The 17,446-nt window shown below is 49.1% G+C and overlaps 5 protein-coding genes across 5 annotated transcripts; 1 reads left to right on the plus strand and 4 right to left on the minus strand.

Moving 5' to 3' along the window:
- Positions 1 to 212: 212 nt before the first annotated feature.
- On the minus strand, positions 213 to 2,935 carry FOBCDRAFT_19871 (uncharacterized protein). The gene has a single exon (XM_031175562.3). The coding sequence runs from the start codon at positions 2,799 to 2,801 to the stop codon at positions 282 to 284; it is 2,520 nt and encodes an 839-aa protein (XP_031046695.2). The 5' UTR covers positions 2,802 to 2,935; the 3' UTR covers positions 213 to 281.
- A 3,440-nt stretch (positions 2,936 to 6,375) lies between these two features.
- FOBCDRAFT_216954 (Phox homologous domain-containing protein) lies at positions 6,376 to 8,007 on the minus strand. Its single transcript, XM_031175566.3, has one exon. The coding sequence runs from the start codon at positions 7,794 to 7,796 to the stop codon at positions 6,711 to 6,713; it is 1,086 nt and encodes a 361-aa protein (XP_031046699.2). The 5' UTR covers positions 7,797 to 8,007; the 3' UTR covers positions 6,376 to 6,710.
- Positions 8,008 to 9,839: 1,832 nt separating this feature from the next.
- On the minus strand, positions 9,840 to 11,155 carry FOBCDRAFT_19885 (calponin homology domain-containing protein). Its single transcript, XM_031175567.3, has 4 exons — positions 10,960 to 11,155; positions 10,810 to 10,881; positions 10,469 to 10,581; positions 9,840 to 10,413 (listed from the first exon to the last, which is right to left on the minus strand). The coding sequence occupies exons 1-4, from the start codon at positions 10,971 to 10,973 to the stop codon at positions 9,884 to 9,886; spliced, it is 729 nt and encodes a 242-aa protein (XP_031046700.1). The 5' UTR covers positions 10,974 to 11,155; the 3' UTR covers positions 9,840 to 9,883.
- Positions 11,156 to 11,461: 306 nt separating this feature from the next.
- Positions 11,462 to 14,107, plus strand: FOBCDRAFT_156613 (P-loop containing nucleoside triphosphate hydrolase protein). Its single transcript, XM_031175568.3, has 2 exons — positions 11,462 to 13,175; positions 13,225 to 14,107. The coding sequence occupies exons 1-2, from the start codon at positions 11,553 to 11,555 to the stop codon at positions 13,993 to 13,995; spliced, it is 2,394 nt and encodes a 797-aa protein (XP_031046701.2). The 5' UTR covers positions 11,462 to 11,552; the 3' UTR covers positions 13,996 to 14,107.
- A 285-nt stretch (positions 14,108 to 14,392) lies between these two features.
- FOBCDRAFT_316639 (uncharacterized protein) lies at positions 14,393 to 15,202 on the minus strand. The gene is made up of 2 exons (XM_031175569.3): positions 15,000 to 15,202; positions 14,393 to 14,944 (listed from the first exon to the last, which is right to left on the minus strand). The coding sequence occupies exons 1-2, from the start codon at positions 15,136 to 15,138 to the stop codon at positions 14,451 to 14,453; spliced, it is 633 nt and encodes a 210-aa protein (XP_031046702.2). The 5' UTR covers positions 15,139 to 15,202; the 3' UTR covers positions 14,393 to 14,450.
- Positions 15,203 to 17,446: the final 2,244 nt, after the last annotated feature.

Here is a 17,446-nt window from a genome sequence, read left to right on the forward strand (position 1 = left end):
CTACGCACGCGCAGAGTTGGCCAGCCCAGTCAGTCAAACCCAGATCCGCATTGCCCCGTACTCCTGTCTTGCTATGCAATTCACTGACATTCCAACAACCATGTCGCCACAAATGCTGCACTCCATCGTTTTCACTCAGGTAACCGCTGGTTTTCCCGGCTCGCCATAAATCCTTGCACTGTCCACCACTTTCTACACCTCTATCCTTCTTCCTTCTGTATTGGTACCGTCTAAGCCAAAAGTTATGTACCGAAGCGAGTATATACTCCGCAAAGGTCTTATTAGGCCCAGCCCAGCATCTCGAGGGTTCCTCGAGCGTCCGAAGCTGCCATGCCGCTGACAGCAAGTTGCTGGGCAAGAGGGCTCTTTCGAAGACGCTGGAGCCCGGTAGATACCTTCCAGCTCTCCGACTCGTCGATAACGAACAGGTATCGTTTTCCCTCTCGGTTCGTGGCCCGTAATAGGTGAAGGCCTTTGGATTTCCACTCTCCAGTCTGGCCAGTCGAAGACGTAATGTTAGTATCTCGAAATGTACGATTGCATAAACCAAGACGACAACAAGTTTTGCATGCGCGCAGCATCTCGGTCAGGTAAACGTCGGCTTCTTCACCTACGAGAGGTTGAGTTGCTCCACGATCGCGTGCTCGAGACGAGGCCATTTTGTAAAGCAAAGGGTTCGGTTTGGTACCAGGGACGGGGGAAGAAGCAGCAGGCGATTTCAAGCAATGCGGGGGGCACCATACCTCTACTTGTTTCAGCGTCCAAGTTTTGACGTCCCATTCCCGCTGTGGTACATTTCGGACGTCATCATCGATAAAAAGGCCTTCGGTTGTCACACGGAGGATGAGTCCGTCGGTTACAGTTCCCACACCCGAGATAAGTTGGCTAGCGGGCGTCTTGGAGAATTGGTTCATGAAAAGGTAAACACCTGAAATGACAATCTTGTCAGGATCCTTGGTTGAATAGGGACCAGCACGTGTCGAAGGAGGCGGCGTTGTTCGACCAGTAGTCTGCGATGCAGCCCACGACGATTCAGAACCAAGTGAAGACACAGAGCCCCTACGCTTCGGTTGCTGCTTGGGCTTGTCGTAGGGTCGATACGAGTTCTCCGTGCTGACGCCAGAAACGTTGGACTTGGCGGCAGAGGGAGCAGGGCCAGGCTTTCGTTGAGAAGAAGCGGCGCTTGGAGGAGGCTTGGAAGCAGAAGAGGTTGTAGACTTGGGTGCAGCTGGTGGGCGTCCGTTAGGCCACATGCTGATCTTTTCGCCAACACCTGAGTAGGCATAACTCATGCGTTGTCGATCTGCAGTTTCCCTTGCAGCTCTTTCTCTTTCAGCCTGTTCCTTTTCAGCCTTTTCTTTCTCGGCCTTTTCCCTCTCGATCCTCTCCTTCTCAGCCTTCTCCTTCTCTAATCTCTCTTGCTCTCGCTGTTTCTCAAGCTCCTTTTGTTTCTTCTCTTCTTCTCGTCGCTTAGCTTCCTCAGCTTCCTTCCTCCTCAAAGCCTCTCGTTCAGCGGCAAACTTCTTTCGTCTTGCTTCGCGCTCTTCAGCTTCCTTCTTCTTCTTCTCCTCAAGCTCGCGAGCCTCCTTTTCTCGCTGTGCTTCTCGCTCACGGGCTTCCTTGGCTTCCTTCTCCAGGCGTTCCCGTTCTTTTCGCTCTTCCTCGAGCTTGATGGCAAGTTCTTTGGCTCGCTGCTCAGCTTCGAGGCGCTCCTTCTTATCACGGGCCTCTTGCTCCTTGCGCTGCCTCTCCTTCTCTCTTTCTTGTCGTTCCTTGGCATCCTTCGCCCTCAGCTCAGCAAGTCTCTTTGCAGCCTCCTCACGTCGTTTTTGCTCGGCTTCCCTGATTTTACGCTCCTCTTCCTTCTTCCTCATTTCCTCGCGGGCCTTTTCCCATGAACCCTTTTGCTTTTCACGCTCAGACTTTTCAGCTTTGGGCGCAGGAGCCGGCTCGGGCTCGGGCTCTGGCTCTGGTTTAGGTTCTGGTTTGGCCTTGGGCTTTGGTGGAGGAGGGGGAGTCTCAGCGCGAGGCTTTGGTGGTGGTGACGGCTCTCTTGGAGGATCTCTTGGAGGGTCTTTTGGCTTGGATTTGGACTTCTTCGATTTCGGTTTCGGGGGTGGCGTTTCAGGAGGCGTCTGTGGTTGGGGAGGTCGAGCCTGGGGAGGTGGTCGAGGAGGTGGCTCGGGTTCATCTCGCGAAGTTGGTTGAGGCTCCGGCTGTGGAGGAGGAGGAGGAGGAGGAGGAGGACGTTCTGAATGCGGCGAGCTATGCCAAGATGTCTTGGGACCATCATGAGGCGGTGGCCTTGGGGGTGTATCATGATGAGGAGGTGGAGGAGGAGGAGTGCCATGAGGGGGAGGAGGAGGAGGCGCTCCGGCATTTGCTGAACGGAAGCCCGAACTCCATCCGCCTTGGCTATCACGGCCAGAATTTCCTGGACCGCTGAAACCACCACCACCACCTGGAAACCCCTTGTCCTGATTTTGGAAACGACCAAGTGCCCATGCACCGAAGCCAACACCCACAACCAGCATTGCCATTGCCATGTTTCCTAATCCATGGAAGCCTTCCCACCACGTGCGGAAAGCAGGCGCCAAAGTCTGGCCAAGGACCACGAGGATCAGAGCTGAAGCGAATCCAGCTGCGAAACTATTCACATTTGGTTGCATGGATGGTAGGTACAAGAATCCGCCTCCAGAGGAGTGCTCGGGAATAACAAAAATGTCATATTTTCCCGGAGGCAAGCCAGAACCCTTTGGCACTCCGCCATGAGGCGGAGGCGGCGGAGGGGGACCGCTCATTCTCGACTGTCAGCTCGAGTAGGTTGTGTTTTAATATTGGCTCCTCGGACTATGGAGTTTTTGGAGTCGCAAACGCAGACGAAATCGATTGTTTAGGGGAGTGTCGAGGAAGCCATTAAGGCTATTTAGTGTGATTGGAACTACGAGCAGGTCAGCTAATGCCATCCACATGCTTTGGCACAATGAACAGCAACATCTCAAAGCCACTGAAGTTGAGAAGTGAGGATTGAGTCGACAAAAACTTCCATTCCCGAGTGGCTGGGGCTAGGTTACGGCAAAAGGAAACGAGGTTGGACAAGACAGGACTCACGCAAGACAAAATGGGGAGTACAGGGGATTGGATCTACTCGAGGATCCCGGGCACAAAAAGAGACGTTGCAAAAAGTATCGGACAAAGAGCAACGAAACAGAAGCGACCGCTTGTGATACAAAGTGACAATGCCCTACTTGCTCCAACTTTGTGCAGGTGCTGAAGGTTTGAACGGCGAGTCGGTCAGGTCAGGGACGCACAAGCGAGAGGAGGAAAGAAAAACTAGGATGTTAAGAGTTACGAGGAAAGGAGGAAGATACAGGAGAAAAATGGCTCGGCGGTCGTTGGTGGAGATGAAGATGGAGAGCGGAGGCGGAGGCAGAGAAGACAAGGTCGAGGCAGCGAACAAGAAGGAGAGCAAGGAAGCACCATGAGGAGCCACCTCCCCAATTGTTTACTTCCACTTTGAGGAAAGTTCGCTGTGGCCCCGGGCGGGACGGGTGATGGGTCTGGAGGTACGCGAGTACATCGCAGGTACTTTCAGCGCCTTCTGCAGTTAGTCCAGGGCCACGGGACGCTTGAATGCTAGCCCAGTCGCGCTAAACTTCACCCCGCCAGCGGTGCACGCCTTCATCAGCCCCACTTCCTGGACATCGTCACTCACTCGTGGTTTTTGACTGGTGGATAGTATCAGAAACGAGAAAGATGTCTCAACCTATCAGTTGTGAGAGACTAGGAACCAGGATCCAATGCCGCGGTTTTCAACGACTCGAAAGGCGGCTTTTGTGTACACGCAATTTGGCGAGGCCACTCGTTCGTGGTACGATGTTTGAACTGGGCTGAGTGGACAGTTGAATGAGATGAGTTTGATGTGTCAGTTCAACTCCATTTTGATGGGCAAAACGGCCAGGTTCTGTCTTTGTTTGATCTTGAGGAATCTCATGATATCTCGCTTCTTCCCCAGGGTGAAAGGATCTCAATATCCGATTTACATATATCGAAGGTCGATAGCCGAGAGGTATTCCTTACAGGAGTTGAGAGGTATACCTGCGATCCATGAACTTTGGATATGCTTTTTCAATGGTCATTTCCGTTACTTCCACTGGTCCAACGGTCGAGCGGCCTTTTAGCCCCCAGCGTTCGTCGTCTTCATTTCCCCTCAGAACATGACACCATTCAACGCTGGGTCTCCCCTGCTTGTCAACTTCTCAACATCTTCTATTCTCAAGGTTATTCCTTCGCACAGTTCCTTGTGCAACTCGTGTGGCTTGCATTCACGAGAAGCATTGACTGGACCCTGTGGATCAAAGGCACGAACAGAACAGAGCTCGAACGTGGAACAAGCGAGAGCCCAGGGTCAAGAAAGAGGGGAAGTTGAAGATATCTGGCTCCTTCGTAACTCCGTGGCCAATTCACGCTGCAGCAAATGGGATTGCCCCCGCCTGTCGATCTCATCAGCAGCAGTATCGTGATAGGCATCCAAGCTCTACGATTTGAAACGATTGGGCTGCAATTGATATCGCTCTCTTGTCCTGCAGCAGTGCAGCTTTCTTCCCACAGCATGTACGCGTGTTTTGCCTCAGTGTTTTGACCAAAAAACCACTGCAGGATCTCGTATGCATTCCCCGCCCCAAAGCAGATATCTGTCGTCGAGCAACATCCGTGATATCTCCCGCATCGGCAACAAGACACTTGATCCCAGTTCCACAGCTCGTGGGTAAAAAGTCCAAGCTTCGATACCGCCTGTCAACCCACATGTGCAAAGTTTGCACGTCGTCACCGACAAAACGCAGCAAAGAGACTTCAAGCTAGCAATGTCGGCATTTTCACCGCTCTGAATGCTGAGGTAACTGATATCCGCATCCGTGGTCTAGGCCTCACGATACCCTTGTTGCGGCTTACATGCGATGCCGCGGCCTCCTCTTGTTTTCTTTTTTTTTTTTATTTTTTTATTTTTTTTGCCGACTGCCTGCCCACGGCTACATACCTTAGAGATTGTACAACGGGGTACGGATACTACGGCACCAATGCCACGGATGCGGTGCTTGTTCTCGTGGAAGTAGAAAAGTCAACAAATATACTTCCACTTCCCCGATTCCCGTGGTAGTAAAAAAAAGTCTAGAGTTTCGTCCCTGAAGCCGGCAAACTCTCTTGGAGGAGACCAATTGCCGACGTCATGCCGCTTGGATGCAACCCAGAGGGTTTGCTTCTTCAAAGCCTAAATTAGTTGTTACGAAGGGTCTCAGTGCTTACCAGTGCATTATTTCTTTCCATGATTTGTGAAAGAGACACAATTCATCGTGAAATGTCCGCAGCTTCCGCAGTGCCAAGCAAAAGAGGAGTGGATGTCCGTTCATCGCCTCACCGCTGAGGCCCTCTATCCACCACCACCCACCTCTTTTTGTTTTCTCTCTACGGAGTATCTTCAAACATAATTTCCCAGCCACTTCTGAATGCAAGTAATCAATTTTACGAGAACATGCATTATTCACTGCGTGGCTCCAATCATGACTTGTAATTCGTTCAATTCGAGTCCTTTTGTGCAACCAATTGGTGACTGACTCGAAAGCGTCCAGTTGACCACGTTTATTTCGCCGTTGCCTGGCAACCAGAGATCAGCAAAATACAACACTGTTGAACCCAGGAAAAAGAAAAGAAAAACGCGCTAAGTTCTTGACGACGTCGGCTAGTGACGTAGCTACGCCACTAACAATTTGAGCCTAAAGGATGGGCGGGACGGTCTGAGTCTCAGTTATTCCGCTGTGTGTCTGAGCCTGAAGCCAGATCTCAGATTGAACCAATTCATGCTGAAGCAACAAAAAAAAAAAAAAAAAAAAAAAAAAGAAAGCAGATAACAATACGTTATTTGTTTACTTATTTCTCTCATGTGATGCTAATTTGGTAAAGCTGCAGATAACACTCAAATCGCTCGAAGGTTGTCACCTTGTTCGTTTTGGTGGATTGAAGTGACAGACTTAAGTCACCTCAGTGTACCTCTGTGGTACCATCTGCAACCCAACCCAGGCCCATCCTCATGCAACGTGGAACGGTCCGGCGCGCCAGGGAGAGCTTGACTTGTCCATTCTGATAATCCGTCGAGTAGCATCATCTGTTTACGAAGCAGGTTTTGTGTTTTTTGTTTCTATTGTGACGGTGATACTGCGATGTGATGTAGTTGACTACTACCAGAAACCATGAGGCGTGATGAGAAACAATGGCTTTGAGATTGAGCCAAATCCGCGCTTCAAGGATGAGACACACGGCTGTCTGTGGAGAAAGGGTCCTAGTGACATTAACTCAACATAATCTGCTTGAGGCAAGGAACAAGGTTTAACTTCAAATGCTGCGTAAACTTCCATGTGCTCTCAACGGTGATGCATTCAGCAGCGTTCATTGCCTGTCAATCTATTATTACTTTACTTTACAAACACCAGTTCAGTGTATAAAGCACCCAACAAACAATTCAATTAAATCCAAAGCCACACAAGACGCCTTGCATGCCCATATCAAACGCTTCCCCATCGATTCTGTACCAGGAATGTCGCAATGTCTGCAACCCATGATAGCCCATTAGATAATACCCTTAGAATCCAAAGCCACCAAACGGCGACTTGTACTACAAATAGAACCAGCTTTACCAGTAGCAAGAGAGGTAGCTGTCACATCTTCTTGATCCGGTTGTTCGCGACCTTCAGTTTAGCCCCTGTGCGATCGGTGTCCTGGTCCAGTTCATCTAGTAGACGAATCTGGTCTTCGACCTCTTCATGGATTCGCTCGCCCATCTCTCTTTGTCGTCGAATGACTGCAGTAAGCTGTTCAACAGCAAGATCTTGGTTTTGCATCTCCTCCTTTTGCAGCTGCAGTACTCCTTCGTTACCCAATTCCCGTGTCTTATCAGTCTCTGGTAAAGGAGCACCTAGAACACGACCAGCAGGACGACCTCCCTTCAGTAGTCCAGCTTTGTCGGTTGCTGAGGCCTGGCCTTGACTTAAGCCGCCTCTTCCTGAAGCTGATGTGGAATTGGGCATACTGTTGGAGAGCTTATCTAAGCCCTCGCGTTCCATGCGGGCTTGGGAAACCAGATCCCGGCGACGCCGCAGCTCACCCTCGCCCAGTCGTTTTGACTCTTGTATCTTTCGTAGTCCATCCGCAAGTGTTGCGATCAACGTTCCACTTCGGACGAGAACCCTTTTGGCCGCTGCGCCCGCTTCCGCGGCGGCCGTTGAATTGCCATTATCAACAGCAGCATCTCGCCGCGACAGGCATTGTCTAGCCTCGTGAAGATTCTGCTTCAAGTCTCGATGAATATCCAGCCATGTTCCCGGATCAGCAGCACCAGCGACCGCATTCTTAATCATGCCGCCCGCTGATATCGCCGAGTTGGTTGTGCTCGAGCTTGGTAGGTTCAGGAAGGCTCTCCAAGCTGATGTATCACGCCATCGTCGATCGGGCGATTCCGCAATCGCTCGTAGATATTTCTCGAGTCCTACCTGACGGTCTCGGGTCAATTCGACTGAGTTGACAGTCGACTTCAGCCAGTGTTTCGCTGGTAGAGGTTCTGGCGGCGGAGCGCCAACTTGTTGCGTCAGAGCCTGGTGGAGAGCATCGAAGTCTGAGTACCGCTTTTGAACGACAAAGGATCGCAGAGGGAGTCGAAGTGTGATATTGTAGAGTGTGTAAGGTTTCTTGGAGCCTTCGTTGGAAACGCTCGTTGAAGGAATGGCGATTTCTGGCGGCGGTGCCATATTGATTGAAGCTTGGTTGTAGTGATGATAATCGGTACTGTAGAATGGTTCTCGATTCAGATGAAAAGTATGAAAGAAAATGATATTGATGTTCGCCTGTTACGTGGTTGAACGGCGAATGTTGATTGTGTAAATTAAGACATGAAAGACGATAAATGCGTCATGGTCATGGCGTCTATCAAAAGAAGCTGCCTGACGTATTCGTACAGCTTATTATGCATGTCCAGGCTGTGTTTTAGTGCTGGTGGCTGACCGTCGGTGAAGGTCGCGGTGCTCGGCAATTGGCGGCACTAAACTACAATTGGTTGCGCATGCGACCTGTTGGCAGAGTGATCCACATTTGAAGTAAAGGCCTTTGAGCCTCACAATGCAATGTGAACAAAGTCATGTGAGAACTCATGATGACCTATCATGGTGATAGCATTGATGAAGAAGATTTAGCTCTGATCTTATTACACGTGGTCTTTTGTCCAAAGAGTTGTGTATGCTCCAAACTTGGCAGAGTGTCACTTTACAACTGTGGTTTATCAACTTGGTATTGGAACATAATTTAAATAACCACTATCTATGCGCCAATACTCTCTGATACCCGTCAGTCGTTTATTTTCGTAATGATGATGAATTTCAAGGTACCTCTGGCTTCGGAGCTTCCCGTGGCTGAGGCATGTGAGTCATGTCTACAGCTGGAGCAAAGAGCATAGATATTCCTGATAATCACAAATTCGCCAGCAAATATGTTGGTTGTGTAAGTCAAAGAATGTTTTAATTGAGCGGCCATGGCTGAAACCCATGAGCTATTACTACCATAATCTGCTTTAACTAGTATTAGTCGAACGATATACCCCTCTTTTGTAATTGTAACTACCTGAATTCCGACATCACTAAACTGGCTGATAATGTAACTTGACATTAAGCAAGTCCTCCCATAATCGACTGATACAGCACCATACATAAGACCCCAAGCATGATCTCGAATCATGCACTTATCTTTATAATGCCGTCATGTTGATGTTCGATACCTGATCATAGGTGACATGAAAGGAGTTCTGACTACGAAACATTTGACTTGAACAAGCACTTCATAGTTTCATGTCAAAATCGCTTCAGGCATCAAGCGCCATTGTTCCCAGGCTCCAAATTACATCTCATATATGATGCTACCTCTTTGGTGGCCTTGATAGAACAGCCAAAAGAGGCTTTGATCGCACCTGCATTCTCTCGAATCCGTTCTTCAATATAGACCGTGAAACTATATCAACAAACATACCTCAAAGATCGAATGGCCTTGGTAATATCCGAGAGTCTTACATCAGTGATAGCAAGACTTGGAGGAGCAAAGACAATTTGGATATTGTACAAGTGGAGGGACTGATCTCATTCATATCATAGCCTTACAGGAATACCCAGCATTTATCGCAGAATCCCAAGGTTCTGTTGACATACATAACGGGTCTGGCTTGATAATAGGCCACAGTCTCCTGTGCTTGAGCGTATTCTTCTTATTCTGTAAATCGACCCTATAGCTCTGACAATCTGGAGTTTGGCAGAACTCTTAGGGACAATTGTTCGCCTAGCTCTTAAAGTGTATTAGTAACATATTATCCCACAGGCTGTCAGATTGAATATCATTTATATCACTCCAGCCCAAACAATGTATACTTTGGGTATCTCGACAGTTTATGTACAAAGTCATCACATTACTCTAACATGTCAACTCAGCCATGCTTGTTTCTATACTTCCCAAGTTTGACTTTGACTTCCATGGTCTCGGTCCGTCCCGCTCCCATTTGCTGGCCATAACGTTACTCGAAACACGGCGACACAAGCTCGAGTGTCCAACAAGATCAATTTTTACCCTCATTCTCGAGTACTCTATGCGAGCCCCAGAACAAGTACAGAGACAACCTTCGCTTCTAGAGCCAAATCTTGTCCTCCATCAGCTCAGCGAACTCCCTCCCCAAAGGTTTTGGGTCACAACTCCATATCCATGCCCTGTTTAACTCGTGCCAGAGAAACCAGTGTGTCACCCCAGCCCAAATCGTGGTCGCGTTAAGTACATCTTCCAGCCTTCGATGCCATCAACAAGTTTAAAAGGTCTCTTGGTCATCGAGACCCTCGCCCTCAGCAGGAATCTCGAATCCTTCCTCCGTTGAGTAAAGGATAGTTTGGATCTGCTTTACGAGGCCATCCTCTTGTTTCTCCAGCTCCGGGTCCTCATCAACAGCCTGTTGGACAAGTAGCTCAATATCCCGCAACTTGCTGAAGTAGAAATCTCGTTCCCTCTCCAGGCCTGTGACAGTCTCCTTCAATGTGGCATTTTCTTGCTGAAGAGCTGCGGTGGCGGGTCCAGCGGCCTTTGCAACTCGGGGTCCACCACTGGGGGTACCGCTACCCACACGGCGAGCGGCGCCAGTGCTAGCAGCAGGTCGGGGTGCGGCGGCAGCGGGAGGCATTGAGCCACCTTTTCGGCGGGCAACGGCATCGTACTCGTGGTCGGGGAAGTTAAGATCCCAAAATCGCTTTGTCCACTGGAGAAACTCGAGGTTGTCCTGCATCTTGCACTTGATAAGTGCGGAGACAGGAATAGGCTTGTCAATCTGGTGCTTGGTAAAGGTGTCTGAAGACACGTCAGCATGTTGTTCGTTGGCAAAAGTGTAAAAGAAATTACTGACTTTGCAAGACCTTGAAATTTTGAATATACAAGTATTCCGAGTTCACATTGAACTTGACCTTGGACATGGGGACGTCCATGTAGATGCTGTCAAAAACCTGGCAGAGGGCAGCACTAGAAAGGCGGTGTTAGAAAGTGTCATGATGAAGGTGATGATGCGTGCTCGTGTGGTGGTTGCATAGATCAGGAATGACATGTGAGGCTTCCTGAAAGTGGTCGTGATAGCGATCGCGGGGTTGTTTGGTGTTGCTTATAATCCGTTGCTTCGATCATGGCATGGTGCAACAAAACGCAGCGATCCGTGACGAGGGGGCGGGGCAAACAAAAGATGGATGGACTCACCCAGTACCGCATTGCTCAACCTTGGTGATGTTAAGCTGAAGTAGGCTGTTAAGCCATGCAACAAGCTCTTGTCTGTAATGTTATGCATTAGTATGTAAACAATATTTGGAGGTAGCTGTCTTGTGAACAGCTCCAGAAGGCATCACCAACCTCGACTCGCCCATATTGAACTGATTGTTGTAGGGTGTGATTTATTATTCGGAATTGTGAGAGCGCAAACAAGCGACGTAGGAGAAGGACGAAAGGCGTTCGTTTCTAGAGGATATCGAGTCGAGAAAAGAAAACAAACTGAACGAAGGCGCAAAAGGGAAGCTAAGGAGATTGCGTTCGTCGGGTTAAGTTGGGGAGAAATTAAAAGCAACCGTCTTCGCGCTGATTCCACGAAGTTGTTCATGGGTAGCCTGTCGCCCAATCAACCAACCGGCCATTGGTGGGGGGTACCCAGAGGGACCAGCGCATCCGCCGTGTTATTGCTGATTGTGTTTGGTACAGAAGGTACCGCCACGTACCGCAACGCTAGAACCCCTCCTACCCCCCGCTACGTCCCCTAAAGCTTGCTCCTGCCAGTGGAGTCACGTGTTAAGCGGCCCATCGCTTGGTAAAGTTGCAAGCTCTCACCGCCAAAATTTCGAGAAGCGGCAGAAAAAAAAGTTCGAGATTTGCTGCGAAAGGTGCCCCACTGCTTCTGTCGCGTCTGCAAATCTTGATAGAAGAGCTGTACGAGTGCCTTTTAATCCGATAAGATGGCGCCCTCGCAGAAGCGAAAACCCGCGCAAGACGATTTCATCTTTACAATTGACGACAATGACGATATTCCTGTCGAGGAGGAGGAAGTGACCGCGGAACCTCCCAAGAAGAAGGCCAAGACCAGCAAAAAGTCAAAGAAGTCAAAGCGTGCAGCCAGTCCTGAAGATGACGAGGAGGAGAATGGCGTAGAGGGTATTTGGGGATTCAATGATGACGACGATGGTGCCATGGACTCCGAATTCGAGTTTGGCGCTGAGGAAGCTGCCGACCTTGGTACAGTAGAATTCGAGGGATGGGGTTTCGATGGCGCAAAGAAGGGTATGGCCGTTGAAAAGAAGGGTGTTGATCTGGATGAGATTATTCGAAGGCGTCGCGAAAAGAAGCTTGGCAAATCTGACCCCGAAGAGACTGCCGATGCTGAAGAGAACGAGGCCATGGACGTTGATCTGGATGACGATGATGACGAGGTTCTCGCAGACGACGCATTCGGTATGAACGTTGCTTCTGATGTTGAGGAATCCGGTGACGAGAAGAACGAAGATGATGAGGATGAATCTGGAGCTGAAGACAAGGATGAGGATGAGGATGAGGACGTGGAAGACGATGATGATGTTGCATCGGACAACGACTCTGTCGCTACTCCCACAGGACACCCAGATGACGATGCTTCCGAAGATAGCGACGATGAGGAGGACGCCGAGGAGGAAGCGAAGCGAAAGGCTTTCTTCGCCCCGGAGGAAGAGGAGGCATCTGGCAAGAAGAGTGCCTCGTCTTTCCAGGCCATGTCTCTGTCACGTCCAATTCTCCGTGGTCTTGCTACAGTAGGATTCTCCAAGCCTACGCCCATTCAGGCCAAGTCAATTCCTATTGCGCTTATGGGTAAAGATCTTGTCGGTGGTGCTGTCACTGGTTCCGGAAAGACTGGTGCCTTTATCGTTCCTATTCTGGAGCGTTTGCTATATCGACCCAAGAAGATTCCTACCACCCGTGTCGTTGTTCTTACTCCTACTCGTGAATTGGCTATCCAATGTCACGCTGTAGCCACAAAGCTTGCTGCCTTCACTGATATCAAGTTCACCCTTGCTGTCGGTGGTCTGAGTCTCAGGGCCCAGGAGGTTGAGCTGAAGTTGCGCCCAGATGTTATTATTGCTACTCCTGGTCGTTTCATTGATCACATGCGAAACTCTGCCAGCTTCAGCGTTGACACTGTTGAGATTATGGTCCTTGATGAAGCTGATCGTATGCTTGAGGACGGTTTTGCCGACGAACTTAACGAAATTCTCACAACACTCCCCAAGTCACGACAAACTATGCTCTTCTCCGCTACCATGACATCGACTGTCGACCGTCTTATCAAGATCGGCCTTAACAAACCTGCTAGGGTTATGGTGGATTCTCAGAAGAAGACTGTTACTACACTGGCGCAAGAATTCGTTCGCCTGCGCCCTGGCCGAGAGGAGAAGCGAATGGGTTACCTGGCACATGTTTGCAAGAACCTCTACAAGGAGCGAGTTATTATCTTCTTCCGACAAAAGAAGGAAGCTCATCGAGCTCGAATTATCTTTGGCTTACTCGGTCTCTCATGCGCTGAGCTTCACGGTAGCATGAACCAAACACAGGTTAGTCTTATTCCGATTTACAGCTATGACCATCACTGACCCTGTTTAGCGTATCTCAAGTGTTGAGGACTTCCGAGACGGCAAGGTGGCGTACTTATTAGCCACCGATCTTGCTTCCCGTGGTCTTGATATCAAAGGCGTCGATACCGTCATCAACTACGAAGCGCCTCAGTCATTAGAAATCTACGTCCACAGAGTTGGTCGAACAGCTCGTGCTGGTCGCAAGGGTACTGCTTTGACATTAGCTTCTGAGACAGACCGCAAGGTTGTCAAGGCTGCTGTGAAGGCTGGCAAGGCCCAAGGTGCCAAGATTGTCAGCCGACAGATTGAGGCTGCAGAGGTTGACGCTCTTCAAGCACAGATCGACGAGATGGATGATGAAATCGAGGAGATCATGCAAGAAGAAAAGGAAGAGAAGCAGCTTGCCCATGTCGAGATGCAAGTCAAGAAGGGCGAGAACCTCATCCAGCATGAGGCTGAGATCAAGGGACGACCTAGGCGAACATGGTTCGAGTCTGAACACGACAAGAAGCAGTCCAAGCAAGCCGGCAAAGATGAGCTTAACGGCATGAGAGAGGCGATGAAGAAGAAGACGGGCAAGCTAAGCAACAAGGATAAGAAACGCCTTGACGCAAAGCAACTACGTGCCGAGGGTGGCGGAGAGTGGAGAAAGGGCAAGTCGTCAGAGGCTGATATGAAGGCCCGACATAAGGAACAGGCCAAATCAAGGGCCAAGGGCCGGGCGACTAAGGAGGGAGGAAAAGACGCGGCTCCTAGCAAACCCAAGGGAAAGGGAAGAGCCGGTGGTAAGAGGAGATGAGCTAAAAGTTTAGAGGAGTTTATTGGCAGCGATGTATAGGTAGATTCAGGTTAATTATATCCATGACCGTACACAATCCGTCTTCGTCTTTCTTTTTCGAGGAGTATCTAACCTGATTCGGCGCTTTGTGAGGAATGTTGCAATAAGGTTTGAAAGGATTAGACGTGCCTGTTGATCTATGCAACCCTGATCGGCAATCTGACGTTTACGTAACGCTAAGTGATTGACGAATCCGTCCAACACTTGCACTTTTCAGGGCCGTACATTACAAATTATCACAAGTCAGTGGTCAAGAAGGTTCACAAAGAAAATTACTATATTAAGTATCAAGGAGTGTGTAATCGCTCGCTATACCGCTAGCACCATTGCTTTTGTCATAAGAAGCACGCTAGATATCGCTTCATCATTTGTAAAAGAAAGTCCTCATAACTTCATTCGTAAAACCGGGTCCAAACTTAGAGATTAAGAGGAGAGATACCGATGGATGCCACAAGCTCGCTCTGGACTCTGATGAGGTTGACAATGGCATTGTCGAGGCCAGTGATAGTAGCACCGCCGCCAACATTCGCAGCTCGCACAGCAGCTGCGAAGAGGAGAACAGGGCTAATAAAGGGGTTCAGGGCAGCCTTGACAGCATTGATCTCAGACTGGAACGTGGCTCGCAGAGCGGGAGTCAAGTCTGTGACTGTGACGGAGACCGTGGCACCGATGTTCTCAACGATGTCGATAACAACGAGGATAGAGGCAGTGAGTGTAACGATCTGTTGGTTGGTGAGACCAATGGCTTGGAAAGCAACACCGCCAGCTGCTCCTGTAGTGACGCTGACAATCCTGGTTGTGGAATTGGCCAAACCTTGGGCGATGACTTCGTAATTGGCCTTGAGGTCGGCTTGAATTTGTGCGATGACTTGGGCATCTACGTTGTTCTTGATAAGAAGAACATTATCATCTGCAATGGTATGTTAATATGGTTCAGGTTGAAGTGTTTTAAAGAAGTGGCTTACTGATCTGGTCGAGAGTTACCAAGGAGGCGTCAGATAGAGTGTCAACTGAAGACTTGATGGTTCCTGTGACGGTTTGTTGCCGACGGAAAGGAGAGGCCGTGGCGAAGGAAGCAAGAGTGAGGAGGCTGAGGAACTTCATGTTGATTGTGGTAGTTGAAGTGATCAAGGCAAGTCTTGAGTATGTAATGAGCTGGTGAGTTGTGAGTGAAGTGATTGTGATATTTTCATCCACCAGACCAAGCAGGTTATATAGACTTTGCTTCAACACCGAGTCCAGATGTCACCGTATAACTCGCCACCTCGATCTCAACAACCAACATCCACAGCTTATCGAGTCCAAGCTAACAGGTTTTGGGCAACCCTCCCGAGCGACATTCCAAAGCCCAGACACACATCACAGCTCTAGACTAGACCCCATTCCAGCGCCTGAGAGTTAACCTTGACAGTTTCCTCCGAGGACTAGACCTAGTGCAGCCTCGGACCACGCCGTTGCCGCCGGGCCGTTACGAGGGGGCGCTTATCCCGGGGAGGGGGATGTGCATGCGGTACTACCCTTTCGAAAGAAACACGCATGTTGGTGAGAGACAATTTGACGTCTGGAACGGTCGATCTCGTCTTGGTTCTTTTGAGTTTGTTGGAAGGCGGTCATTGAGAGGGGAGGAATTTCCCCATGCTTGAGACAACGGTGATAGTCGGGCGTTTTGTGATCGAGCGGCAGACAAGGTGACTTAGACTTGAATGTCTGAGTTTGGGAAAGCCTATTACAAAAGTACTCCGGCGCTACCTTAGTTCCTGGGGTTAGTTCAAGACGTGCCGTGTTTGTCTCTCGGAATTAGTGTCTACATGTAGAAAATCAGCTTAGACTGAACTCGTGGTTTCTCAAATCAACACTTCGATTCTAAACATAAGTTCAGCCGCTTCGATCGAAAACCTCAACTTTCCGCTTGGTGTCCTGGAGCAAAGATATTAAGTCATGCTCTTCCAGCCACTTAGCTAATAAGCACAACGGTCCTCCATGGTCTCGAAACTTGAAGTAGCCATGTAATCTTGGCGCTGCACAAGATCGCAAATCGGATATCTAGATTGTGATTACCTTTGCAGCTCGAGATATGTGATGAAGGCCTTGATGCCAGCTGTAAAAGCAGGGTTGAAGAACCAGTCGGCTTCCGAGTCGTTGTGTGGGTTGCCTGTGTGTCTTAGACAACTGTCACTTTGCCCTCATTTGACAACGGAATATATTCCGGAACTATCCATTGTTTCACGTATAAGCCATGTTCGCGGTGCATTCACTGCTTAGGGAATATGTTGCATCACAGATCTGGACCAGAACAACTGCAGCTTCACGGCGCAGTGTGTTCTAGGCCACGGATGGAAAGTCTGACTTACAACATCTTGATCATTTCTGAGACAATTCTCTCACTCCAACAGATCTGTTAAAAATCAGATCCGAGCAGTAAAATTTCGGAGACTTGTTTGAGTGTGTTCAAACTTCGTCTTGTGATCGATAGATGGGCGAGATCGAGGTGAGATAGGACATGCAGGCTTCATACTTACATGTTGGCTGCATATGCCACATCTGCAGATCCGTAAAGAATATACGGATATGCGACATCCCTTTTGAAGACTGCATAACCTGTGAACTGTAAGCCCATACAGCGCAGACATAGTCCCTATTCGGTAATGACCCGAAGCTTGAGGTCTGGCGCTCGTAACTCATCCAATCTACGTAGCTTGAGCTTGAGCTTGAGCAACATGTATATGATAACCATTTATAATCCGTCTTACTATTATTGCGTAGAGCCGGGCGGAGTTCGTGTCTTGGTAGTACATATCGACTTGGCCTAGACCAAGAGTTGTACTGCGTGTTGACATACCTACTTGGTCACTCCAAGTTACTCTGATCTCTCAGCTGTAGTAACTTCAAAAATACTTCTCACTCATTAAACGCATCATTTAACGGATACTGTTCATCCGAATCGAGCTGAAACTCCGCAGGAGACCTACAGGTAGCCTTCAAGCCGTAACTTCAACGTATCTAGTTATTCGACGAGGAGCTACGCATGGATCGAGAAAATGCATTTAAATGACGACTCAAAGCCTCTGTGTGATCAGCCAAGAGAAATTGTGTCGATGTTATTTCTCCTTGCTTCAAGCTGAGCATGTGTGCACATTGAAGGGGTGAGCCTTTCTTTTCAGCCGTCTCGGACTATACGCACCATAAACTCGATCAACTCGATTAACAGTATCGATGTCAGTTTGTCTCAATAATGAGCAACTAGAGTCTCTTGAGGCCGTTATATTTCAACTTCTTAATCACTGATTGGCATTCCAATGGCTTGAATAAGTTCATGTCTCGTAGATCCAGGTCTTAAACCTAAACCCTGTTACGGTGAGATCGACATTTCCATCACTATTCAGCGGTCAACCAAGCCTCTCTTGTCTTTATA

This window comes from Fusarium oxysporum, chromosome III (genome assembly GCF_013085055.1).
Source record: "Fusarium oxysporum Fo47 chromosome III, complete sequence".
NCBI lineage: Eukaryota > Fungi > Ascomycota > Sordariomycetes > Hypocreales > Nectriaceae > Fusarium > Fusarium oxysporum.